Source organism: Rissa tridactyla, chromosome 6 (assembly GCF_028500815.1).
Source record: "Rissa tridactyla isolate bRisTri1 chromosome 6, bRisTri1.patW.cur.20221130, whole genome shotgun sequence".
NCBI classification, from domain to species: domain Eukaryota; kingdom Metazoa; phylum Chordata; class Aves; order Charadriiformes; family Laridae; genus Rissa; species Rissa tridactyla.
In genome coordinates, this window is record NC_071471.1 from 47,671,990 (window position 1) to 47,698,884 (window position 26,895).

At 37.2% G+C, this 26,895-nt stretch overlaps 1 protein-coding gene across 20 annotated transcripts in view; it reads left to right on the forward strand.

The window, feature by feature from the left end:
• The window catches only part of KCNMA1 (potassium calcium-activated channel subfamily M alpha 1), a 506,659-nt gene that overhangs the window by 401,998 nt on the left and 77,766 nt on the right, over positions 1–26,895 (forward strand). For 3 of the 20 annotated variants that reach the window (XM_054204517.1, XM_054204519.1, XM_054204520.1), the window contains exon 19: positions 4,156–4,329. The exons of the other annotated variants lie outside the window; for them this stretch is intronic. In XM_054204517.1, coding sequence (XP_054060492.1) covers positions 4,156–4,329 — 174 coding nt within the window. The remainder of the gene's footprint in view (positions 1–4,155; positions 4,330–26,895) is intronic. 20 annotated transcript variants of the gene reach the window in all.

A 26,895-nucleotide genomic window follows, 5' to 3' on the forward strand; every position in this document is an offset into this window, starting at 1 on the left:
TGAGAGTACACTGGCTGAGAGTCTTCGTTAAGGTAATGAAAGGTCATGATCAGATTTGAAAAGTGAAATGAATTGGTCTATAAATGTGCCATTACTTCAAAACCTGCGAGTCATTCTTATAGCTACTAAAATAGGGCGAAACGTCCACTCAGGTCACCAGCTGTTTCTACAGTTTTGACAAAGAACAGCACCGTATGACTTATGGCAAACAACTAACCAATTGCAAGGTAGTGAACAAGCTGACTTGGGGGCCTTGAAGTTGTTCTGTAAAAATTAAGTGATGGAGAGATAGCTTTGCCTGTTGTGTTAAGGGAAAATAAATTCTCACAAACAGTTTAAGATATGCTGCTGTATTTTTCAGGAAACTGAAATTGTTTCAGGAAACTGAAAAGGACTGGGGGAAGTCCTTTCAATATTTCAGTCTCGTGGTGCTAACCAGCATTGCTAAAAGGCGATCAAATCAGTCTGGTCGTCCTTTAATGCTGCTGTTATTTTACTCATAGTGTGGATCATGAGAAGTCGATGAATTGAAATGACGTTGTATGCATTTCAATTCTTAAGCGTAGTGGGACCTTACCATTTGCTGGTCAAGAAACCTCCAGTTCATCTTCTTAACCAGCTGTTATCTCATAGAGATCCACTAGATGTCCTCCTAGATCTACTTTTTGTTACCATTGAGGTCACAGGGAGAACTGCTATAGTGATGGGTGGCATAAGAGGATTGGGTAGACTATATGGTTTAAAAAAAATAATAAAAAATCAGCAAGGATGAAGAGATACTTTGTTCTGCTTGCTTTTTTAAAAAAGGAGCTGTTCCTTGACATCTTAGGTAGAGAATAATCTGCAGTTTCCTTTGCTTATTTTTGCAGCTGGAAATATTTCCCATTACTGTTTGTGAACTCTAAGTAACACCTCAGATCCAGACAATCTAGAAATTTTGACTGGGCTTTTTGAGTTTTTTAGGTCAGAAAGCAAGGTATTGCTAGAAGCTTAGACGTCTAAGGCACATTCCTTCCTTGTTAGAATGGAAGGCTATTGCCTTCTGCAAAAAATTGCAACAAAAAAAGTTTCTAAAAGTATTTATTTACTCTATAAATAATTGACAGAAATTTTGCTTTCATTTTACTCTTAACAAATCATAAGATGACTAGTTCATATATGCCTTGTTTTGTCAGTAAATTATTTAAGTAGTCTGATTTCCGTGTCCATGATAACTTCCCCTGAAATTTTTACTAATTCATTTTACAAATGCTGTGGGATTGTCATCATACTAAGTAGAAGGATCTGTTCTTCCTTTTCATCCATTGATTATTCAATTGAAAATAGGGAAGTAATTTCCTTTAATGAAAATGTCCCAACTTACATTTTCAGTAGTTGCAAATAACAGTTCTATTCAACATCCATAACATTTCTATGAATAGAAATGAGTTGATTCTTATGCAGGTGCTACAGGTGTCAAATGAATTTAACACCCACCCAGAGGCTGTTCTTAAGGTCCCCCTGTCTCTCTGATGATTCCCATTTTTTGTTAATGTTTATGGAAGTTTTATAGGAAATGGTATGTGTGTGGCTGAACCATTTAAAATCATTTCTGTCTTGTCTTTGATCTTGTCACTAATCATCCCTACTAATAATCCATGTTTTGTTTTATTTAAAAGAAAATAAGTATTGTATTTGGTATGAATGTAACAATGACTGTATAAAAGGAATGAAGAGTAACAGCATGTTTTCTTTCCGAAATGTATTGCTCTGATATGCAGTTGCTTATATACTGGTTGAAACCCTTATAGCAAGTCCTTTCTGCTACTTATATTTCCAGGTCCAAGCCTGTTTCCTGCATGTTAATGATGTTAAATATTAAAATGATGCATGATCTCCAGAACAACTGATAATAATAGTTAAAAACAGTCCCTGAAAGGGCATTGCTTTTGAGAAACGCCATGGAGTCCTTCTCCTATTGAACAGAAGGGCTTAAATTTCCCACTTCATTGGTTTAAATCTGATGAAAATGGTACAACAAGTTTTCCTTCACAACCCTCTTTGCCCTTAAGGATGATTTCTTTTAATTTTCATAAATGTGTCCTATTCTGTTATTGACTGTTGACAAGATACGGCTACAAGTAAATGAAAACCAGGGACTGTTACTAACCAATGACACAGCAGTTGAGAATTTCTGAGCAGTGTGTTTTGCTACAGCATTTGATTAGAAAAAGTCCTTCAAAACAGCTACAATTAAAAGAAAATGGGCCTGCCTGTTACTTCAGCTACTGTTAGTGTGTCTCACAAATGCCCTTTATTTTTCTTTCATTTCCTTAAAGTGCAAATAATAAAATAGGCATAATGGAAAGACTTCCACATTTTTGGTAACATATTTCACTTTTCTTTTTCTGCCCAACTTTTCAATTTTAAAGAATGCGTTGGGAAGAGTTAGACGGAGGGAAACCGTGGGGAAAAAAAACGCTGTTTTGAATTTTCTGTGTAGTTTGAATGTGTATGCATCAAAAGCTGCAGTGGAAACCTTCTTACTAAAAGCCAAGCTCTGAGGAATGATGTACCATGCAATGAACAAGCCTGATGCTGCATGATGACTTTCTGAACAGCTGTAAGATTACTCTACTAGGATGCTAAAAGAACATGGCATTAGTCATGTGAGCAAAGTTTTAGAGGAATGGAGTCGCTGCTGAAGAGATCACTCATTCATCTCCCTCAATGCCTGTTTTTCACAATCATAATGTTACCCTTGCTTGACAAGTATACTGTATGGCAAGTCATCAAGGCCTTAGAACAGGACTTGACCCATTTGAGCGATTTCAATCCCTCTTCCCTGGTGACTGTGGCATTAAGAAACTGGAAAAAAATAAGAGGAATTATTTTAAATTTAATGTCTTTACCATAATGCAAAAAAAAGACATCCTAAACTGAAGGTACAGGCCTGAGAAACATTACCTTTTTTCTGCGTATGCTTTTAAGGTTTTGTTTTTTGCCTGTCAGTGTTCTGTTTTGTTTTTAGTATAATTGAGTCAGTTCAATCTAAACCATTACCAAAAGTGTTGGTTCAGTGCAACATGTGAAACAATCGAAGTGGCCTTTGCGTTTCTTCAGACTTAAAAGTACCTGTGATTTGGGCAACGTACAAAATTACACGAAGGTACTTACACATTCCCATGACTGAAGGATATAAATGTTCTGTTCTAACCTGGCACTCCTTTTGGAATTAGCACCTAATCCTGCGTTCGGTTATTTGGTTCTCGATCTACCTTTGAATGCAGAGCAGAAAACATGCCAATGATTGGTTCAGCATGTTTCAATGGACCAATGCTCTGTGTGCTTTTGGTGATGCCTTATTTGTGAACTGATTTTAATGTCAAGCATATTTACCATTATTAGTTGTGTCTCTTATATGGGCAAATTTTGGTATTCTGTCAAGAGTTAATTTGAATTCCTGAAAATATAATGTAAACAAAGTAAATTTTTTCAGAAAATTTTATGAACATCTTGTAACTCTTTAGTAATGTGTAATTTATAGCAATAAAGGAGTTCCCTGGCACAGTTTAATACAGAGAAATTATTAGCATATGTTTAAAAATAAGTATATTTATATATATGTATATATATGCATGTATGTGTATAATGTATATGTATGTGTGAGTGTGTGTATGTAAGAATACACGTGTATGTGTGTTTTTGTGTGTGTATACATACATATATATAGAGATATATAAAAGTCTCATTTAGCAGGAAGCAGGGTAGGCCAAAAAAGTCTAACGGATTAGCAACTTCAGATTTTTCTTTTCATTTTAGCCCACTAGTATTAATTGTGCCAAGGGAAAAATATATTCTTAGGATTCTCTGCTTTTACTATGTTCTTTTTTGATCCGAACACTTGACTGTAAACAGTAATTCTTCCCCATGTCTGCGGTCACCCTATAAGACTGAACAGAAATAAAGAGCAATTTATCTTTTGCCCTGCTTTTAATCTACAGCCAAAGTGTTATCAATAATCTCATTGCATTTTTTTTCCTGGGTCAAGACTGTTAACATAAACTAAGGCCTGTATTAAATCCCTTAAATTACCTTCCAGCTGCCTTGTTATATATATAACCTTGCCATTAACCTGCTGCTCTTCCTCTCCTCCCATCCAACACATGGTTATAGCCAAGATGTCCATCTACAAGAGAATGAAACTGGCATGTTGTTTTGATTGCGGACGCTCTGAGCGTGACTGCTCTTGCATGTCAGGCAGTGTACATAGTAACATGGACACCCTTGAGAGAGCCTTCCCACTTTCTTCTGTCTCTGTTAATGATTGCTCCACCAGTTTACGTGCCTGTAAGTTTTAACACCAACACATGCTGTTCCATGTCTGTGGTGTCTGTGGTATCATCCCCGTCTTGTGTCGTACATTGTAGTTCTGTGAGTTTTACTGGGCTGATGCTTCTTAAAAACGTCAAACCCAAGTTTTAATACAGCTCTGTATTTATATTTCTGTTTTAATTTATTTTTAATACAAAAAAACGTAATTCATTATTTTGCTTTGTGTGCTCTTTATGAAGCATGCTCTTGCAATAGCATGCAGGACCTTAGTAGTGCAATTTGGTGACATCTTTTTTATTTAATTCATACAATATAAATTGTCATTAATTAAACAATAAGTGCTTCAGTGGAGGAACAGGCCTGTGTCTAAATCTATGACTGATGCTAAGCGGACAGCTTTAATAGTGCTGGCACTAGAGCAGCATAAAATAGGCAGTGAATAAATGTACCGGATACAACTTAGTAGCTGGAATTGTATTCTATACTGCTACTAAAACTACCATAACTTTTGTTTGTAAACCTCCATTCTCAATAAGGCAGGACCTTCCATCTAATGCAGAAACTGCAGAAATCTTAGTAGAAATGGTTGCACTTTTTGTAGTGCTTTTTTAGAAGGGCTAGACTGGTGAAAACTTTCCCTGATGCAAACTTTTTGATATTAACTTGTAGAATCTGTCCCGTGGGACAGTATTATTCTGGAATATGCCCCAAAAGCTCTTTTGAAAGATCAGAGTTGAGAAGGAGAAGACAGAGAAGTTACAAGAAGTCTGCGTAGCCATTAGTTCTTCGGGCAAGTGGTAGGGATTTCAAAGATTCCTTTATCAGTGTGATGTCAACAATTGAGGAAGATTGTCAAATAAAATGGTGATTTTTTTTTTTTTTTTTTTCATTTTCTTATCCTCTTTAGATACCCATAAAAGCAAAACTGTGTCTTGGGACAGGAACTGTTTTCCTTTCCCTACCCAAATGGCAAAGAAAGCCTATAAAATTATCCAGATATGTCTATAAGGGGTATTAGGAGTTTTGATCAGGAAGTATGTCTGCTTTACATTATAAGTCATCACAGATAAAAATGTCTTTCACTACTAAGAGTATTAAGTACTTAGATTATGCATCTGGTTGCCTTTTGATACCTTATGTGTATTGCAGTATATAGTCCAATTGGTTGAATGACTTTGCTTTAACTTTTTTGACATTTGTACTATTTTTCCAGACACAATGTGGAGTATATAACTATACTGTGATTTTTGTTGGTGGTTTTTTTTGGTCTGAAGACTAATTCTAATAGGATTTCTTAGAGATTTTACCAGAAATATTCTGTGTATAAGCACTCTGAATGTCCTTTTTTTTTACTTGATTGCAACTCAGTAACACAGTGCCTGGTATAGGTTGCATTAATACAGGCTAGTACAGAGAGTATATGGTTGGGTCCCAGCACTGGTGTTAACAGCAACCAGACCAGGCTAAATGAATATGTCCCCTACAAATGGGTAAAATTTCTGCTATTAGTACTCCTTGGCAAGGAAAAGAAAACCCATAATTTGTAGGTTTACCATAGCTTTCAAGTTCACTTAAGACTCTACAGAGGCAGATAAAGTAAACATTTTTGATTGTGTTGCCTGCTGAGCCAAAAACCTCCACAATAATGGTATTATTGCCGCAAAAAACCCCAATACTGTTAGGAAACATGTTAGATCTATGTTACATTTTGAAGGATAAGTGATATTGACAGCTTTGAGGATTTTTAGCATCCTATCTTTCCAAGGGCCTTTTCCCCCCTTCATCACTTCATCAAATCAAAAGAGATCTCAGTCTTCCCCTTGTGAGACTAGTCACCTTTGACTGTTAATAATAAGTATGAAAATCAATACCAATTCACACTCTTTGCAAAGCAGCATAAGCCTTTCTTTTCCAATTAAAATATATATACACACACATGCAATGTTTCGCTGGCAAGGCTTCAATAGAAATCAGTGTGTTTTCTTTGCAGTGCACAGGGGTCGTATGATGCCCATCTTGACAGAGCTAGTTAACTCAAAGAATGGCGGTGAGAGTCAGCTTTTCATTAAATATGAGCAGATGTGAAATGTAGAGTGTTTGACAATTAGAAATGGCAGCAGCAGGGCCCCAGAATCAAAGTGAGGTCAGATTGGTGGATCAGATTACCTCTCTTACATTCTTTAGTTGTTCTGAAAATCATTTTGAATTAGTGTCAGTGGAGCCATGATGGGTTTTGCCCTTTGTCTTTTATGCTAGGACTGTATTGTTTCCCCAGACACTCATTAAAGGTCATTATACTATTACAAGGCTTGCTTTGGTCGCGGTGCCCCAGTTGGGTTGGTTTGCTTCTACAATTGCTTAATGCATTTCTTTCTTTCTTTCCTTTTTTTTTTTTTTGCCTTTTGGTTTTAAAAGCAGGCTTTTTTTTTTTTTCAAGGTAAATAAAATCAGAGGCCATTGTATGAAACCTCTTGAAACAATGAGTAGCTTTTGTAAGAATTTGATGTCAAGTAGAAGATATCAATTTACATATTCAATGATGTACACAGAATTTAGTGTACTAATTGTGTACTATGTAGAGAAAGTGACACTTGTAGTGTGTTTTCCACTGAGAATCAGTTTCTCTTGTTACTATATTATTTCCTGTGCTTCCAGCAAATGAAAATCATAATTTGATTAAATATAATTACATTAAAATAGCTTTTGAGTTTATAGGCAGCTGTGTGGAAAAAAAATGGATATGGTATTTCTAAATGTAAGGAAATAGAATTTTAAAATTTTTTTGTGTGTTTACAGTTTTTCAGGTTTATCTGCTTTTCATAGATTACTACATGAACAGCAGTCAAATGGTCCAAGCATTTTTTGTACTGGAGACTCAAGTGAATTAGAATGAAGAGAGACACTTAGCCACTGAAAAACCTGGGCTGGTTTATACAATGAAATTATGTTACTAATAAGTGTGATGTTTCTGCTTAGGTCTGTGACAAATCTTGGGGAGTGCCATTCAAATGATTAATTGATACAGACAGAATCTTAACCTGAACCATTTAATTTCTGTGTTTCTGTATCACCCATATGGCTGTGCTTCTCAGGAACATCAAAAGTTCACGTTCCAAAAGGAAACCTTTTCTAAACTTGTCACTGTGCCCACTACCATGGGAATCTAAACTTCCAAGGACATTCTTGATACTAGGCCCAGGCATATCTAATTCAGCTTGTGAGAAAACATGCTTTGGCATGCTCTGATAGTTCTGAGAAGCTTTATGTGAAGACTTTGATTTCGGTGAATATCAGGGATCTCTGGAGACAGAAGACAAGACTAATTATCACTATATTTTGAATTCAGGGTTCAGCCCAAACTGCCAGCCATCCTTTTTGGAGAGAAAGACCGTGATAAGACAAGCTGGAGAAAGCCTAACTTTTGAAAGTAGTCAAAGCATGTACCTACCTGTGTGCCAAGCCCAGGTTAGAGCCATATATCTTGTCTGGTCTTCTACTGCCATCACGTGGTTTACGCTGAGTAGAAAAGTTATCTGCTGAGTCTTTCTCAGAGAACCTAAAATTTAATTCTGCAAGATTAGGTGAAACATGTTGGGTCGCTTGAATATGGATGGCTGTTGAACTAAGGTTAGTACACTGGGCTGAAGTTGTCTGGCAATGTGGTTTAGCAAGTTAGATCAAGGAACACTCTAGCTGCTTCAGTGACCTGTGCTTCTTAGGGCAGTGTAGACCCTGCCTGTGTGTCTATAAAACTTAAAAGTCCAAATTCTATAGTGAGAGTTGAAATGACATGTCACTTACTGATTTAGCCAGAGAGAAGAATGCATAACACACACATTGGTCAGTGTATATGAAACTCATCAGTTGTATAACTGTGCTTGGGCTTTTCTAAATGAGTTGGCTATTGAGTCCTGGATTCCTAAATTACTGTCTGAAAAAAAACAGCATAGTCTTTATTTCTCCTAGTCCTGCAGAAGTAGCCAAGACAAGAAATACTTGCTTTTGTGGATGAGCTAAGGTGCAGGAAGGACCCGTGTGCCCTGTCAAAGGACAACTTTCAGCGCTTGAATTATCTTTTCGCCCTTTAGCAGCAATGGTTTCCTTTTTACAGGATACATATACCACCTTGTGGTGGCTAAAGACTTTGAGATTCTCAAACCAGCTATAAATATTATCCCGTTTACATTATATTTATAAGACTCCGAAGAGGAGGAGGTTGGGTACTACTACTGCGCTCTTCCACTGCACACCTTTTCTGAGCTGTGAGAATTCTGTTGTGGCCACAGGAGGGATGGAGACTCATTTGGTCTGAAATTCTTACTTTTACGTATGCTGCATAAACACCTTCCTCTGTAATATAACCCACTGATCCCTGTGTGGCCACACTGTCTCACCTTTGTCCTGCACAAAAAGCCAATAGCACACCTTTAATGTTTTGAGGAAGAAGAAACTGAAGGAGTAAATAAGCGATTGGGTCTGCTTGGAAAGCAAAGGCAGATGTTGCTGCTCAGGGATGGCATCATAACACCATAAGAAAGTGATTATAATCAGATTGTTATGTTTTTCCACCTCACTTTTATGGAATGACCCCACTTCTGTATACCGGAGAATGATATAGCATTATCTTGTGTAGCTTGTTTTTTTAAAAATGAGATTAATGAAAATGGGACATTAGAACGAGACATAGTGCCAAATAAATTCCCGTTAATTCAAAGCTACAGAGAATATAAATCATGAGCCTGTGAACCAATCTGTGGGTTATAGATTGATTTACGTAAACCTAGTTCCAAATATTGTTCTTTCTTTTAGGGTGACAGATTTTACTACAGTTACATCAGTTCCCATGTATTCAGGGTTGCGTTCCTGAGAACTGACACAGCTATGACGTTTGCTCTAAATACCTCTACAAGACTGCATGTGCCCCCTTTCAAAATACTGAAAATAATGCAAAAATGGGCACCTGTGTATATTTTAGAGTGTTCAACTTTGCTGAGAAATATTATTTTAGATAACTCAGTTAAGATACAAGTCTAATACAACTGGAAAAAAGTCAGGCATGTACATCTTAATGTGTCTGCATTGCTACTACGTAATGAAGAAAACCAGCTTACCTTCCTTAGTGGCCTTCTCAGAATGAACTACTGTCAAGAAAGCTGCTGTTCCTAAAACTGGCCAGTGCGGTTTTGAAGCATGTAAAACCAGACAGTGGAACAATTGAAAAAGAAAATACCAATGTGGGAGATTCCTGTGCTGTTCTATAGAGGTTCTTATGGTGTACCCACTGACATGAAGTCAATGCTCGTACTTGCCATAGATTTGCCATATTTGCAGCCAGCTCAATAGCCTGTGGTACTGGCAAATCAGAAGCCAGACACCGTGAGACCTGCTTTTCAGAGAATGAAAATCTACGAATTACTCTTCCACTTTCAAGCGTAGTTTTTATTTGCAGTTTTGCCTAATGTACTTTCTTTCCATCATCTTCTTGTGACAATTGTACAAAGGTTCATGCAGGTGTTTCCACTAAAGAAGATAGGATGAATTGACTTAATATATGCAATCACAATCTTAACCAGCATTCCAGAACTGCTTGCTGGAACGGTGCTTTCACTGAACCAACCCTTTGACTTGTCTGCCTTTCTGTCACTCTTGAGGTGCAGACCTTCAGGTGATACTCTCCTTGATGCAACTGTTTGTTTTTCTGCATTGCTAACATAGAAGCAGTGATCAGAATGGGCTGCTATATGCCCTCCTGAGACTCCAGGCATCTATTCCATCATTTTTTCATGTGGATGAATACACTGGAACTTTTATATTTCCTTTTCAAATACTGAATAGACAACATTAAGGTGGGGGGGGGAGGCGGGCAGGGAGTAACATGAAATGATAGGTATTTTACAATAGGTAACTTCATGTGGTTTGACTCAATCAAAAAATTAATCCCTTTCATTGTTCTATATCTTAATAAAACCTGAGTGATGCTAAACTATTTAACTTTCTCTTGGATGTAATATGAGAACATAGGTGAACACGTAGATGTAGAAATGCAAGAGCAGAAAAACCAAAACACTCCCTTCAAACCAAGCTGTTCCTTTTCAAATGGTAGAATGGTAGAAGTGAGGCAATCTAATTTTTTACTCATGACAAGAAAATATAAATAATGAAGCACATGCCTTTTCAGATGAGTTTTGTGATGCAGTACAGACCACTAGGCTGATGAGAGGATACTCTGCCCAATTTGTGATATCTGTAACAAGGAGATGAACTCTCACATCACCATGGGATGAAGGCACTGCTAAGTTTAGCAGCAAATCTTTTGTAGAATTGGGAAGGTAGGGGAGGAAGAGATCAAGAAGTCTGCATTTAATTCCTTTAGGCCTCTATGTTGAGTAGTTATTCTTACCAGGGTCACAAGGAAGAGACTAGTGAGTGGCTTGCTTTGATGGGGACAAGCTAGAAAAGATGCTGTCTGCATCCTGTGGAGTGAATTTAGCAGAGGGTCTTATGCAAGGTGACACGGAAATTATGTTTGCATTTTTAGTTTCTGAGTGTGGCTGGTTGTCATGAAACTCACCGTGACAGTTTCTTACCACCAGGCAGCAGATTCTTCCTGTTACCTCCTTGGTGTGGGACAGATGCTAGCCGGTTAGCTCTCCTTCTCTACTGTTTCCAAGCTATTTCAAGCGACAGATGCCAGAGCTGGCTCGGTTTCAGCTTGAGCATTTCTGTCATAGCCCTGCCTTGAGCCCAAATTCTGACCTTTACTATGTGAAATAAAGTACTTATGAAGAAGCAGTGGCTTGATCCAGAGCAGGCTTAGAGCAAATGTCAAGTGTCAAGTCAGTCTCCTGCTTCCTTATTCCACCTGCATTAGGAGCCTAGATTAGACCCTAGACTACAGCACCGACTGCCTTAGGCTTTATGGGTCTGGAGAGACATAACTTATTAACAAAGAGTTATTAAATTTTTATCAGTTTTATAACACAATGTAAATGCCTTCTATGAATCTACATTGTATTCATTATCATTTAAAACGTTAATTAAGTCAAAGTTGCATTTAATTTAGTTCTAAATGCGCCTTTGGGAGGAAGCTTTTAAAAACAGCTGCAGGATTGAGAAGCTCATTGATGCTGGGAAGTTGTTAGTACCACTTTTCAGGATAGGTCCCCCAAGTTGATTGCCATGTTGAGTCTTAGCTAATTTGTGTTGATGTTATTGGGCAAGTCTCAAATTAATATTGAACCAATAGCAGCAGAAAGCTCTCAGCTCACGCTAATCACAGATATGCTTTGATGAGTAATTTGTGTTCTTTTCAAATTGCTTCCAAACTAAAATGAACGGTTGATTCATAAAGCCTGTCCTTCTCATAGTCTTGTATTATAATACTTCTTTTGTTTGATATCCTTATTGGTTGGCTCTTTTTATAATTCAGGGAAAAATATGTTCACTGACTTGGAATATTGTCCCTCAGATTCATAGAAAAAGAAGTCCTCTAGCCTAGATCTTCTACATTTCATGTGATTTAAAGTTATTGTAATGTATAGAAGGAGGTGCTTATTGAAACACACAACAGATCACGATATAGTATCAACGTGGAAAGTGGTATGCAGTTTATTATAAGAAAATCCTAGAATAAAAGCCCTCCAAACCAAGTTAAAATGTGCTTGGCTTGCATCGTGTATGGCAATGTTATTGCTTTTGATGCTTTTTGATGTAAAAACAAAGAAAGAAAGAAAAAATCAAGTATGGTGTTTCTACCATCTGGTTATTCCATTAAGACCCTTAGCATGTTTTACATATGCATGCCTTTAATCTAAGTAGTCGCATTAGCTGTAGAATGACCACTAATGCGCATACTACACGATTCATATTTCTAGAATTGGACCCAGAGGCAGCCAACCTAGTGGTTACCTAGGCTAGGAGAGTCCATTGAGTTCGAACCAGAGATCTTCAGATTTTGTCGAGTTCAGTGTAGGTCCAGCAGAGTGGTCCAGCCCTCAGCCTGGAAGCCAGAAGCAGCTTGCAAGACAATTTCTTTTGGGTCAGCGTATTTCCTACTGAGTACCTAGAACCTTTCCAGGTATTTGAATAGGCCAGGATATATAACCTCATGATTTTTTTATGTGCTGCATGAAAAGAGGAGATTTTTGTCATGTAACTGTGTATGTGGTTATTCAAGTGCCACAAGACAAGCACCCATCCTGTATCGTTGCTTTGATTGCGATTATAGTAGACAGGAGGGAGCCGATCAGAAGAGGAAAATTTTTAATTTATTTTTAAGAAATCATAGCTATATTTTTTCTAGTGTGTAATTTCTTAAGTATGTTGATGGTATACTTTAAAATAGGTTAAAGTTCAGTTGTTGTACTTTTACTGTTTGAGACTATTTACCAGCTTCTGTTAGCAAACTTCTTTACAATGTAATGATATGGCTTTTCTTGTGATATTTTATATATTACTGAATGCTGTAATGCTGTAATTCAATTTTTATCAATGACTTCTGGAAATATACTGTGTGCTAACTCACAGACACATGCTTCACTGATACTGATCAGATCTTGTTAGCACAGTACAATTATTCTGAAGGTTAGAAAAAGCATTATTACTGTGTAAGAAGCGGCCAGTGTCATCTGGTTAAAAATTCATATGGACATTTTAGTTTGACTGGAAATTCTACCTATGCAAGTGGCACAAGGCAAAGATCCCAGTCTTGACTGTGCCACTGACTTACTACATGACTATAGTTCGTTTTCCACCCAGGAACTCAGAATATTGTATTCTCAGTATATCATATTACATTTTGTGCTAAGAAGCGCTTTGAGATCCTTATATTTTGAATATATATAAGCCTGGGTGTCCTTTTGACATAGCGATTCCCTTGCAGAGGCCAATTTTCACGTCTTCTGATCTTTGCTGAAGGAGGTCATAGATACACAGCAAGGAGAAGAGGGAAGTGAAATGGGGTACATGACAGAAAGAAAGAATGGGGAAATTACCAGAACTGCCTTGCAGCTGTCATAATTTGGGGAGGTTTTGAAAGGGGATACTAAGAGGGTGTGAACACCTTCTGTTTATCTGCATCAGCAGGGAAGAATCTCTTCTTAGATTTCTGGGAAAAAATATTTTAAAAAACATCTGCAGTTTTTAGCTGCTTCTGAACTTTAATTGGAATGCAGACTTTGTTTACTGTGAAGAACTGCTGAAGGAAATCCAAAAAATCATTATAGCGTCTTTGATCTTTGTCATGCAATTTCCTTTGTTCCTTCTTGCATAAAAGATTTTGCTTGCACTAAGCATGTTGCTTTCTCCGTTCCTATGTTCCTGACATTATTATCTTCACTCTCTAACTCAGTGGTGTTATGTGTTTTCTGACACGGCACTACAATATGGAGAGAGATTTTACATCACCGTAGCTATGCTGTGGAGAAAGACTGGCAGCAAGAAATGGTTCTGTTCTTGAGCAAACTCTTGCCAGAATGATCTAGCAGGTGTACCATCTAGCAATGGAGATGGTTTATTCTACAACTAGCCCCTCTACTATAGTACTTACATGATTCCGTATGGAACATATTTCTTAGACCTTTAGTAAAAATAGAAGTTGTGACATATGGACAACAACTTAGAAGTCAAGATAAACATTGCCTACCTGATAAAGTTTCATCGGCTAATAGAACTAAGATTCTTCTAGGAAAGAATAAAAACAATTAAAAGTTTTGAGCCTGATGTAGACATGATGCTTATTCTTGTTCCATGAGGAGGGCCACAAAAATGATCAGAGAGATGAAACGCTTTTCCTATGAGGACAGGCTGAGAGAGTTGGGGCTGTTCAGCCTGGAGAAGAGAGGACTCCGGGGAGACATTATTGCAGCCTTCCAGTATTTAAAGGTGGCCTACAGGAAAGATGGAGACCAACTTTTTAGCACGGCCAGTTGTGATAGGGCAAGGGGTGATGGCTTTAAACTGAAAGAGGATTGATTTAGAATAAATATAAGGAAGGAATTTTTTACGAGGGTGGTGAAACACTGGAACAAGTTGCACGGAGAGGTGGTAGATGCCCCATCCCTGGAAACATTCAAGGTCGGGTTGGACAGGGCTCTGAGCAACCTGTTCTAGTGGAAGATGTCCCTGCCCATTGCAGGGGGGATGAACTAGATGACCTTTAAAGGTCCCTTCCAATTCAAATTATTCTATGATTCTGAGTAACATGAGGTAAAATCCACAGTCACAAACTGGTAGTGTGTTTCATTAACAGGCATTTGTCCAGTGATTTTTTTGTTCATTCTTTATTAGAATTAATTCCTGATCTACCAAAACATGCAAGGATTGTCAGGTTCTCTGTTATCAGTGGGTGGCAAGGTGGGTGGCAGCAAAGAAGAGATACAGTATTTATTTGGAATTGCGGGGTGTGAAAATGAATATAATTCACATGATGAGGCAGCAGAAAGGTGAAAAGAAGTGAGATGCACAGCTGAATAGAACAGGATGTACTTTTCTGGCTTCCACTGCATAGTGTTCTTTACAACATATGGGAAACATTTCCCAAATTTTCAGATGACATGCTAATATTTCTCACTAATAATGGAATTGGACTTACAGTCATTCTTGCATCTTGTCGTGTTTTTGACATGAAATACCGCTTTTTTACTTGGTTCTGAACAACGCCAAGAAGCTTTCCGATGTCAGGGTAAGCAACAAAATAGCAAAATACAGTTTAGTAACCCTCGGATGCTGAGAACTGCTTTTGATATTCCACAGAAAAATATTTATCCTATTGTAGTGAGATTGCATGTTTTCAGAGTACTATTCAAATTAAATTTTAATTATTGCTAAATTATATTTTGAGTAAATTGAGACATGAAAATGTAGGTTTTGTTTCATTTTACATTAAAAAAAATGCTGAAAATTAAATCAGTTTTCATTTGGTAAAGATCTAAATTTGTCCGTAGTTCTTAAAAGCTGGATTTTTTTGCACTAAGAGCTTGTTTTCCATAGAAGAATTATCCAAGGAAAACTGAATATATGTGCATATATATATATATATATGCATTAAGAGTGTTTCTTTCTGTATATTCGGATTGTTTCTTGTCGAGAGTCTCGCTGCCCTGGGTAACAAGGTACACCTTATCGATTTCTTCATTCAGACAGAGGAGAAAAGATGAGAGAACAGTAGACTCGGGACAGATGTCAGTCCCAGCACAGACTCTGCGGTGATAGTTGTAATGCAAGGATCTGCAGAGACTGGAATCATTAATGTAATCCTGGCTATTTGAGAGGATCCTTTTATACAAAGAGTCCAACTTACAGGCATCTTACACTTTGGAGAGTTATATGACTCAGCAAAAGCCTTTTGTTACGTTTGGAAGCGAAGTAAATGAACATGCAATTTGCAGTGACAGGGAAGACTCAAGCGAAGGATCTGTGATTGCGTTGTCTAGGTTTGTCTGATATTACATCAGTCAAATTCTGCAAGGGCAGGAGCTGATATTCTTTTAACCCATTGACACCAGATCCTTCTGCGTGGTGATTTATGTAGTATGAATTTTGTGCCTATCTGTGCATTTCAATATGCTATTCTTGTATAATTCTGCCATGCTTAGAACTCCCTACACCTAAATTTGCCTCTTCTCAAGCATGGAATTATTTTAATTTTTGTTTCAGATCTCCCCTGTGATCACCGCTACATGTTCGTTTTTATTATAGCATGGTCTGTGGAACTCTTTTTTTCTTTATTTCTATTCTGAATAATTCCTGAAAATACTATCTCCTACTTGAATGAAAAGGCATACTCTGGTTTTGGATTCAGAATTTCTAGTGTTATCATGCCTAGTAGCTGATTAAGCTACTAGATCAAGATTGCAGCTCATTCATCCACAGTTTTACTGGGCTTTCTCCTGCTAAATAGATAGATAAGCTCTTATTTTACATCTCAAATTGTAGCTTGAGGGAATGAATGAAAGAATTGTATCTTTAGGCTCATATATTTAGACTCAATACTCAAGCCTCAAATACTCCTCAAGAACTATCCTGAGGTTGTCCCTTGGATCCCTCAGTATCTTTGAGTTCTGCCCATGAGGAAGAGAAAATATGTCAAAATATGCATTTGTTTTTAATCTGCCTTTAGCATATGAGTCTTTTGTCTGCCCTCTTCTTTCTCCTCAAGCAGGACAAAATAAAATCCTCAGAGGTAGAGCTCCAAGCAATTCGCTTTTGGAAGATGACTTTCTTGACAGCTGTCAGTGTCCCCTGAGCGCTAGATTTCTGGATGCTTTCACTATCTGACTCTCAAAACATCTGGCAGCAACGCTATTTCCAAATATATTGACATCCTGTGGCATTTGTGGTTGATATAGTTACTTTCAGGGTAGTAACTGACTCGTAAGTCTTATGAAATCTTATATATCAATTCTCTCTTTGTTGGAGAGAGTTCTTCCTCCTCCAGGTGATTGTGGACTTTGTTGGGAAATTGGTGTGATAATTATAACAGAAATACTGTCAGTTTAGTGGTTTCTTGCAGAATTTTCTTTCTTTTTTTTTGATCAGTCATCTTTCCTCCTTATCATGCTATCTGCTTTGAAAATGAACATCATCTGTATTTAATTTTATACTCACAGGGTGTAAGTGATTTCCCTGGTATAACACTTAGCCCATCAAGCATTGTGGTGGACAGAGCTGAGCAACCTGAGCGGCTAATTCAACACTTTGACAACGGTCTCTCAACAATTCTCTATCGCCTTCTTTCCGTTCCTCTTGTTTCAGCGCGTTGTGTACTAACAGTGAGGGTGCTGCTGTTAGGCTACCTTCGCTTTCTCTACTAATGTCCGTATTCTCATCAGGGTTTGGTTAACGAAACCAGAAGTACATAGCACAATGCATTTACCTTTGATGAAGTTCTCTTTCTAAAGCTGTTCCTCATCATGGCTTGTGATCTCTTTGCGTGATCTGCCTGATCCTTGTCGTGAACTAAGCAAGCTTGATGGCTCTGTGTAGCTTCAGTAACAAAGTGAAAAATAAAAGGCAAACATATTTAATGTTGCTTTGGGTTTTTTTTTTTAAAGCTGGCTATCAACTTAGTTTTGTAGATTCAGTATTACTTTCTTTCTTTCTCAGTTGTTAGTCTGCACACTTTTGTACCATTACAGTTTCGCTTACATGAACTGAATGTGAGATGGCATGCCTTTCCTCTTACAATAATTCTGAATAGTTCAACCCTAACTTATGCATGTATTTCAGTGTTATCAGTGCAGTATTTTTGAGTATTAGAGAAATAATCAGGGAGAATTTATAATGGTCTATTTTTTTTTATTTTGTATGGAGGTATTTGGATCCTATTTGGGTTTTATTTGAAAAATATGATCCTTGCTATATACATCCATCCTTTTGAGTACACTTTCTGTAAGACATCAAAACTCTGCTGTAAGTAACGTTATTTTTAATTATTGCCACTGGATTTCTTAGCTTATGCTTTATTTTCCACCCTTATGAAATTGCCAGCCCTTGCTTCCCCATAGCAATTGATTTCAGCCGAGCTCCTGTATGCTTTGGCAGAGATGTAAGTATTAATTCTTTTGCGGGTTCTTTTACAGATAGACTCAGAGGTAGACATCACATTTCCATTTATTTTTTAAAAAATATTATTATGATGATGATTATTGTGTTACTTCCTTTGTTTTGTCATTGTTTACCTAGAAATTATGTACTGTACTTACCTAATTTTCAATAGAAATGAATTATGTTCCGTCTCTATTTTTGCTATTGCTATTTCTGCTATTATTTTATAGATTTAATCTTAGCTATTTATATCTTGGTTGTTTTCTATATTAATATATTTACCAGGTGATATTGGTTTTTTGGATACATTTGTTCAGAGAAAAACAGAGCTTTATAAGAATGTAGTGCATTGTAGAACTCACTAAAGTAGGGAGCACTTAGGAAAAAAATACTGATTTCTTAGTGTCATGAAGTGTATTTAACCGTATATCTGTAAGTGAAAAAACCAGCATACGTTACAATAGGCTTTTTAATACAGCAGGTTCAATCTATTTGATTAATTTGGATATTTAGCCTGTGACTTACAGTACTTTGCGTAAGAGAATTGGTTTGTCAACAATTAACATCCCCTGTTTTTATGAAAGCCGTACTTCAGGTAAGAGAGTATTGTTAAACTGCAACCAATGTGCCAAAAATCTGTCTTCTGGCAATAATGTTTCTATATATAAGAGCAAAGATCAGCTGAGAAATACTGTTCTATACGTATGCATAGATTTGAAGACAGAAAACAGCACTGGGGCTTGAAACTCCATGTAACCAGCAGGTGGTAGTGCTGGCTTAGAAATAAGTAGCAACTGAAAAGCCTCCAAGAACTTTTTTATTATGTATTGCTTTTGTTAGGAAACAATTTTATTTTAAAAAAATAATAATTAATATTTCAGATAGCTCTTTTTAATTATATAGAAGTGTTCTCGAATAGGTATATACAGTGTAAGCACTTGTATATAAAACCAGCATGTATGTAAACATGTACAGCATTTTATACTTAGTTTACATATGAAAATGATATTATGACCTCACAGGTAATGGTTGTGTGAAGACCTCCATCTCAGAGGAACATTACAGCTGAACCTGAAAAAATATTGGGGGTCACTGAGCCTGATCCTATTAACATTTAATAAATGGAAGTTTTTCCACTGATGTGGATGAAAGCCAGAGAAGTCTGACAATAAGAACGCCAGAGTTAAATGTCAAGATTTCAATTCTTCTTGTTCAGAGACACAGACACTGCTACACCCTTTTGTACAAGGAAAACAACAGCCAAAAGGAAAAAGAAATGCAATGGTAGTGAAATTTAAAAAGTAAAAAAACCATCCCATTTATTGGTGGCGTATTAACCACCTAGTAAAAAAAAACAATTGAGCAATGTCCTCTAAATTGCGTGTTTCAGACGTAGGAGAACTCACTGGGAAGCAGAGGGATAATTAAAAAAGTCTTAGAATTTATAAGAATTTTATGTAAACCTCTTCTTTACTTAACACTGCTGTACTGGCAGGGAAATGTGCACGGGGACGTAGTATGTCTTCTATGGGAAATGTGTTAATGAAAACACCTTCATCACAAATTTGTTTTTAAACTTGTCATGAGCAGGATAGAGAAAAGGTTATTTCAGTTTAAAATTTCAGGGTATGCAGGTTGGAATTACACTGGAAATGCGTATTTTTATGTTGAGATAAATCAGCACTTTGAACTGGAAAACAAAGTAATAATTCTAATTAGATTTCTGCAGGATGAAATCTTCACTTCCCAATGTTCTCAGGAAGGAAACAGTTGCAGGAAGACCTAGCTGAAATTGTGGAGTCCTGCTCCAAAGAAGTTGGCATATAACTACCCCTTTCCTATGCACTAAAATACTCTCTGTGAGGAGCACAATCTATGCAGTAAATACAAGATTTCTAATCCTGAGGAGCAGAGCAATCTCCAAGGACTCTTGTGCTTACTTTTTCCCTTAGTTGCTTCTAGACATTGTATATTTTCCCACTGAATTTAGTGGAGCTCAGGGAGTGTAAACGGCAACCGTTCATAGGCACAATAGTGAGTGGCTTTTCAAATTTTTATTTTAATTTTTTTTTTTTAATAGGAGCTTAGCTTTTGTCCACATAGAGAACTTTACTGCTTTTAGCAGTGACTGATCAGATTGTGAGTGTATTCAGTCACAAAGGGAAAACTTCCTTTACTTTGTAAAAGTAGGACAGATTCCTCCTACAGCTTGGCAGAGCTACCCAACTACAGTCTACCCTCACTAGTGCTGCAGCTTCTCTTCCATGTCCCTTACAGTTGGTGTCAAAATCCTCTCTGAGGCAATAGGACAAAGGAAAATACACTTTGGATTGCTGTGTATTGAGACAAGGGTAGTCTATGACAATGCACTGAATTTAGAACTATGGGTGTGGAAATATTACAATTTGCTGTGTGACGCTACTCTTAAAGAATCCCCCAAAGATGTGTCATGCCTTGGGGAACTGTCAAAGGACTGTTCATAAGGAAATCAGTGTCCTTTAACTGACACTGTATTTTTTTTAAGGAAAGAAAAAAGAAACATAGAAATAAAAAAAGATGTTACAGTTATATGATGTTAAAGAGGTACTTTCATGTCTAATTAAAAAAGCAAAATGCTGTAATAGCAATTTATTCTTGTTACATATGCATGTGATATGTTTCTATGGAATGTATTCCCAATGTACTTTCCAAACAGCGGTAACAACCTCACCATCTTACAGCTGGTAGATCGCAGAAAATTAGTGATTAGCAGACACATTTTTAGATAATTTGGTCACTAGAGTCTTAGCAAAAGCTATAAGTAAGGAACTCTGTGAAAAGGGAATTGACTGGAAGTGAGCAACCCAAGGCTGCGTAACAGATCAGTGGTGGGACTAAATTCTCAGTCAAGAGAGATTCCCAGTCCTCTGTTTGTAGCCAAGGGATCATCAGGTAGTCTATTAAAAAGTTAACATGTGGCTTTTAGCAATCCTTTTGTACTTTGCTTCTGCCAGACGCAGCAGCTGGAGCTCTAAAATTGGAGTTCATAGCTGCTTGTGACACAGTAGGACACACAGGGACTGAACAGCTCTTTTCTGACACACAGGGGCAACATTTTGCTGTTGCTCTTCCACAGCGTTCAGGCAGAAAAACAGCTTGTCATAATGAAATAACAGAATTTAAAATTCAGCTCAGAGAATATTTTCACTCGCCATACCTGATGAAAGACTTTGAGTTTCCTTATTCTCCAGAACACACTCTCAAAAGACAAAGTCAATTCCCTTCACTTTGATGTTTCTCTGGAGAACAGACCCCCATGAATGCAGACCATGTTCTGTTTTAAGTTCTACAATTTAGACACATCTCCCTTTCTCCACTCTTTCCCAAAATAAACTTTACTTTACCCAAATAGTATTTTGTATGTGTGCAACATGTGGAGAAGTCAATTGGATAATTAAATGGACAGGGGAAAAGTCCGCTGATGCTTTTTCTTGAACTTTTAATTTGACAGTTTTCCAATAACAATATAATGACTTGAATAAACAATTACAGAGTAAATCATAAATTGAGAAGGCAACGGAGAATGGAGACTAAAAATCAAGAAAAATGTGTGAGGGAATACTAAAACCTGAATCAGAAAAGATGTTCAACGTTCAATGGACCTGTGACTTAGTCTAAATATAAATTAGGATTTGATTGCAAATTGAATAAAGTAGCTTTTTTTCTACTGTATGCATTTCCCACAGAAAAGGGCCGATAGTTGTTACGTACAGGTAGTGTCACATTGTGTATATACTTCTGTACTTTCTGGAACAAGCAACCAGGTCCATGACATCTGAAGCCTTGCTTCTCTGAATTGGCCAAGCCAATTGTGAAGTGCTGTATAAATGAGAAAGGCTTTCTTCCTGCCTCATTTTATCAGCTTGCACCCTGAAGCATGAGATGTGAACAGCTCCTGATCTAAAGTCCGCTGGAGTCAGTGTAAGTGTTTTCTCTGACGTCAATGGACTTTAGATCAGCCACAATTTGAACAGCCTTAAACCACTTCTTTGCTTGCTCGAGTTGTAGTACTAGAGAAGTGATAACAACTGGTATCTCTGGAAAGCATGTGTAATAATTATGCTCTTGAATTAAACAGTAGAAGCAAAGAAAAAAAGATCAAAGTTCTACTGTAACCTTAGGGGGTTGCTCTACCCCTAAAAAAAATTAGTGTAGTACCATACCCTGGACTTTTTTACCAAAAATTTCCAGTTAAAAGCTTGCTGGGTTTCCAAACACCTTTGCAGTCTCTTTCATCCTATGTACACCTGTAACCCTAAAAGCTGGAACTTAAAGTTTATCATGGTTTCAGAGAACATCAGAGCAACCATCTAGAATACGTAACAGGATGCAGACTAGCAAGTTTCCACACTTTCTATTAACTGTCTTTTTACAATATTCAGGGAAAAGCAAAGGTGAGGAATATATCTATACCTGAGTTCCAGTCCTTTATATGTAAGGAGAATTAAAACTGAAAGACTTATTAATATAAAATTTCAGCATTGGATGCCAGTAGAAAAAAAAAAAGTTGAGCAATTCATTTGTCATTCAATTTTACGTGCCTTTAGCCAAAAAGTGCAAGCCTGGGACAAAAAGATAAAAAAGAAAAGAAAAAGATGTTTCTTGGGCTGCACTGTTTCAAAGAGAATGTCTCGTATAAGCACCATTCAGTATTTGTAAAATGTTCTGAGATGATGCATTCTTGACATTCTCGGATCTTGATGTTTTCTTATCTGCTTCAGATGGCACACACTGCAACTAAAAGCCAGTGAGCCTCACCTGCTTTTCTAATGGTACTAGTATGTAGAGATACGCAGCATATCTGTTTCTCCTTGTATAAAAAAAAAAAAAGCAATGAAATGCATTTCCCTGAGTTTGTAATGCACGTAGAAACCAAAACAGCAATCCTGTTTCATTTGAGTTACCATTCAGACACCAAGCAAACACTGCTCTGCAGTTTCTAAAATTAACATTCTTGTATCTCATCAAGCACCATTGCATTGTAGTTTTCTAGTCAATGATTTCATTACATCTGTTACCACCAAAAAACCAAGTAATAATTATAAATTTATAAAATAAATAGTTCATTGGCATAAGTGATTTTTAAAGGGGATGAACAATATTTTTTTCCCAAGAAATAACAAATGTTATGATTAACCCATATTTTGATACTATGCTAAATTCCAACCCCAACTGATTGGGCACATTTTCTTTCCTGAAACTACCTTTGATAAGAAATGCATTACAAACTCATCAGTTTAGCTTCCTGTTAACAAAGAGACAGCAGCCGTCTGGATTATTCTAGATCCGCAGTGAAACTGCCACACTGCGTATGCTCAAACTAAAGCTGTGCAAGTTTGACAAGGGGCAGATGAATCCAGGAGTTATTGTGCAGGGGTTTAAGTCTATGCGGCAGCTGACGGTTGAAATAATCATCTATACATCGCTCTGAGCTAGCTGGGGAAAGGTTGAAGCTGTATATTTTCAACGTATCTAGCCTAATGGTTAATCTGTTGTCTTGTACAGGGGGTGCTGGGTGGAATCACAGCAATAGCTGACAGTTTGGAGGAATTGCTGTGGGTATTTTCAGTTGCCTGATTCACAAAGTGGTAGGTAGCAAAGCCTAAACAGGCTTGTCATTGAAAGAGGGAAGTCATGCTCGCTGTCACTCCCATCAAAAGAACTCTGGTAGCCAAAAGCTCAATCAACATATTGATTATTTGCATTTAGTAATACAGAGCTGCAGCGTGTCTTCCATCCCCCATGTGAAAGCTGAGCTTTACGGAAGACGTGCCAGATTGCAGAACGGTGATTGCTCCTTTGGAGGTCAGCTGGGAAGATGCTTAGGAGAAAGAGAGCAGTTGAGCTGGGCGGAGAAATAAAATATTTTTTCAAACCACGATAGTTTAACTGTTAAAAACACTCTCTGTACTTCTAGGGATGGATCTGGCATATCTGCGCAGTGACATGGCATTACTCACTACAGAGATTAAGGGGGTGCAGTATGAATTAGACTGAAACAAAAATGAAGTATCTGCAAGTGACAGCTCTGGCTGATGGCTGACTATGAAGGAAAACACTGTGCTAGTGTCTGGTGAAAAACGGCGCTGAAAGCCTAGCAGCTGATAGAGACGGGGGAGGAAAGGAGCAGTGGGTATCAGTGGTGGTTGTTTAGAATGTCTGGTTTTGGTCAGGATATTTTTTTTCTCCTTTAAAACACATTTTCATCTTCCCTTCCAGGCAAATCATGCTGAAGCCAGTTTCAGCCATTTTGTTGAAAGCTCTGTACTGGTATTCTGCCTTGTTACATTTAAATTAAAGCTCAGCCCGGTTTTAAGTTATGGCAAGTGTATGCTCACAAAAAATAAACAGAGATTGCCATAGGCATTAGATTAACTACATTGGTTGTTTTAAAAATGTTCAGGGAGTTGCAGATTGCATTTCAAATTATCTTCATTATAATAAATAAAATGTATAGAAATAGAAACGGGCATGATTCCCTAATGTGGTCTGTAGGCAAGTGTATATTCATTGAGCTTGAAGGGGAGTTCTTGAGGGTGGGGGGAAGGTATAGGAATGTATGCAGCTTCAAAATACCTTTACATAAATCACATTAATATCTCACGTTTTATAGACATTATTATTAATCCGCATAATGTTGACAGGTTTCTTGGGCAAGTTCTGTACAGCATTTACCAAAAGTAGGTAGCGTTCGCCCAGGGTGCAATTAGGAAATACTACAGAAAACATGGAATTTCTTACTCTTACTGTACTGTTATCCACTTCTTTATTGTTTGCCATTCTCAAAAAGCTATTCAGAATTTGCTCTCAAAACGACCAGTGGCTCTATTCTTAGTTAACAGTAATAATGCCTTATGGATACGTGACAAGTGTCCTGAATAGTTCTAATGAATTTTGGCAGAATGCAAGCAGAAAACTCGTCCTGTGACTATTTGCATTGAAAATAAAGGCATACGTCATATTAGATAAAGAGAAACTAATCTAAATGTGACTAGAAAATAGTCCTCTTTTAGTAGACTCACTGGTGCTAAACTCATCACATCCTTGGAAGGGGAACCCTTGTGGATTTGGAGGTTGTGGTTTAATGTTGCACAGTGGTACAACAAATTACCCCAATCCAGACAGTTTGGTTGCCAAACCTAGTGAGGCAGTGATAGTATGTAAGGATGTATTTAGTTCTGTATGATTAACAGCAATTTGTGTTTCCCAAATATGTTTTCTATGGAAATCAGCCCACGTAGTGGTGCAAGCACCCAACCAGATTTTAAAGAAATTATTAATAAAAAGAAACTGCCTTTTCTGAACAACAGGGTGCTATAAAAACCTAAGTGTTTTAGGTTCTGCACATTATAGTATGTATCTGCAGAAGTGACAGTGTTGGCCTGTATTTCTCACCTAGTTGTACAATACTGCCTAATCTGAAAGCACAGTAATATCTTGTGTTCAAAATTGCACCTCTGTACTTGCACATATAGTTCCTGACGTGCTTGTGTTTGTGGCACAGTGTGCATATACAACTTGACAAGCTATTTAGACTAAAAATAACCAGTTTTCCTCTGCTAGGGTAAAAAATATATAATTGTATTAGAGGCATGGAGAAAGATATAATTATCTCTACCAGAATAGGTTATTCAGCTATTATACTGTAATCTTTGCTTTTCAAGATGGAGTAAAAAGACATAAGCCATAGGCTGCTGTAGTCGGAAAGAAACTTGTACTATGAACAAGGTATTTCATAGTCATCCACTGTGGGGCTCCTTCCATTTTCATCTGAAGCAGCTGAGCTCTTGTCGGAGGCAGGAGGTTAGAGGTCATGGGATGAAACTGGTAGTTAGAACTTTTAAATCTGGAATAATTTGACAAAAAAAAAAAAGGCAACTCTGTTATCCCCATTGTTTAATGTTTTGCTCTTCAGTGGTAGTTCCATATTCACTCTGTTGGAAATAAGGGAAAGTAGGATATGTTTTAAGCAGCTCAGTCTGCCTTCATGCTGAACCAAGATCATGTGATGCTATTAAACATTAGGCCAAGCTCAAACTATTAAGCCATACCAAAAGACAAGGTATTTTAGTTCTGGCTCATGCTGTGCCACTGCAAGCACAAAATCTTGGGAAAACTTGCTTATGTCTGCATGGAATATGCCATAAGACATACACTGTTATGGAAGTTTAATACTTAACAGTCAGGTCTGCTATCTGAAACCGTCACTTACTGAACTCCAGAAGAGACTGTAAAACGATTATGATGTTTCTTAAACTTGATTGGAGGGTGGATAAGTATTATTAATAGATTTTGATTGTCTTCTATTGTATGTGAAGATACTTTGATGCAGGCGTGTAGATTTATAAAGATTATTTCCAATATTACTGTCTGTAGTTTAAAAATAGAACCAAATTGATGCATTTCAAACTGTTAAAATGCATGCTTGACCGGTGACTTGTGTAGGGAGATAGGTCTCTGCAGGTATATTTTAGCATCTATCTGAAAATTGTTTCACCGGAGAAATATCAGAGATAGAAGTACAAGATTTGACAAAAACCCAGTAACTGAGGTAAGATTGATGATTTTCAAGTAGTGTGTCCAATATGATACATGGCATTTTTTTGTGGAAGTTTTGATAATAAAAGATATATGCTATTCTCCAATGATTAAAATCTATGTGAACTCTCATGAGTATGCATTATTATCATTATACTTTAAATGGTACTACTGTTAGCAAAGAGCAGAATAACATTGTGACTTAGACTCTAGTTCTGTTCTCACTGATTTTTCTGTTCACCTTAGTCAGGGTAGTAGCAAGCCACCAATTCAGACATCATTGAATGGGAAGGGCCACTTTGTCATGAAATAGTTTAACCTAGTTAATAGTCGAACCTATGTTCAAATTCGCATATAATCACCTTGTTTGTGAGAGAGGCAGATTTTGTGCTTGAACACAAGTGGCAAGCATGTGGATGCTATTTATGTATCTTTCCCATTACTAGATAGTGTTTCTAG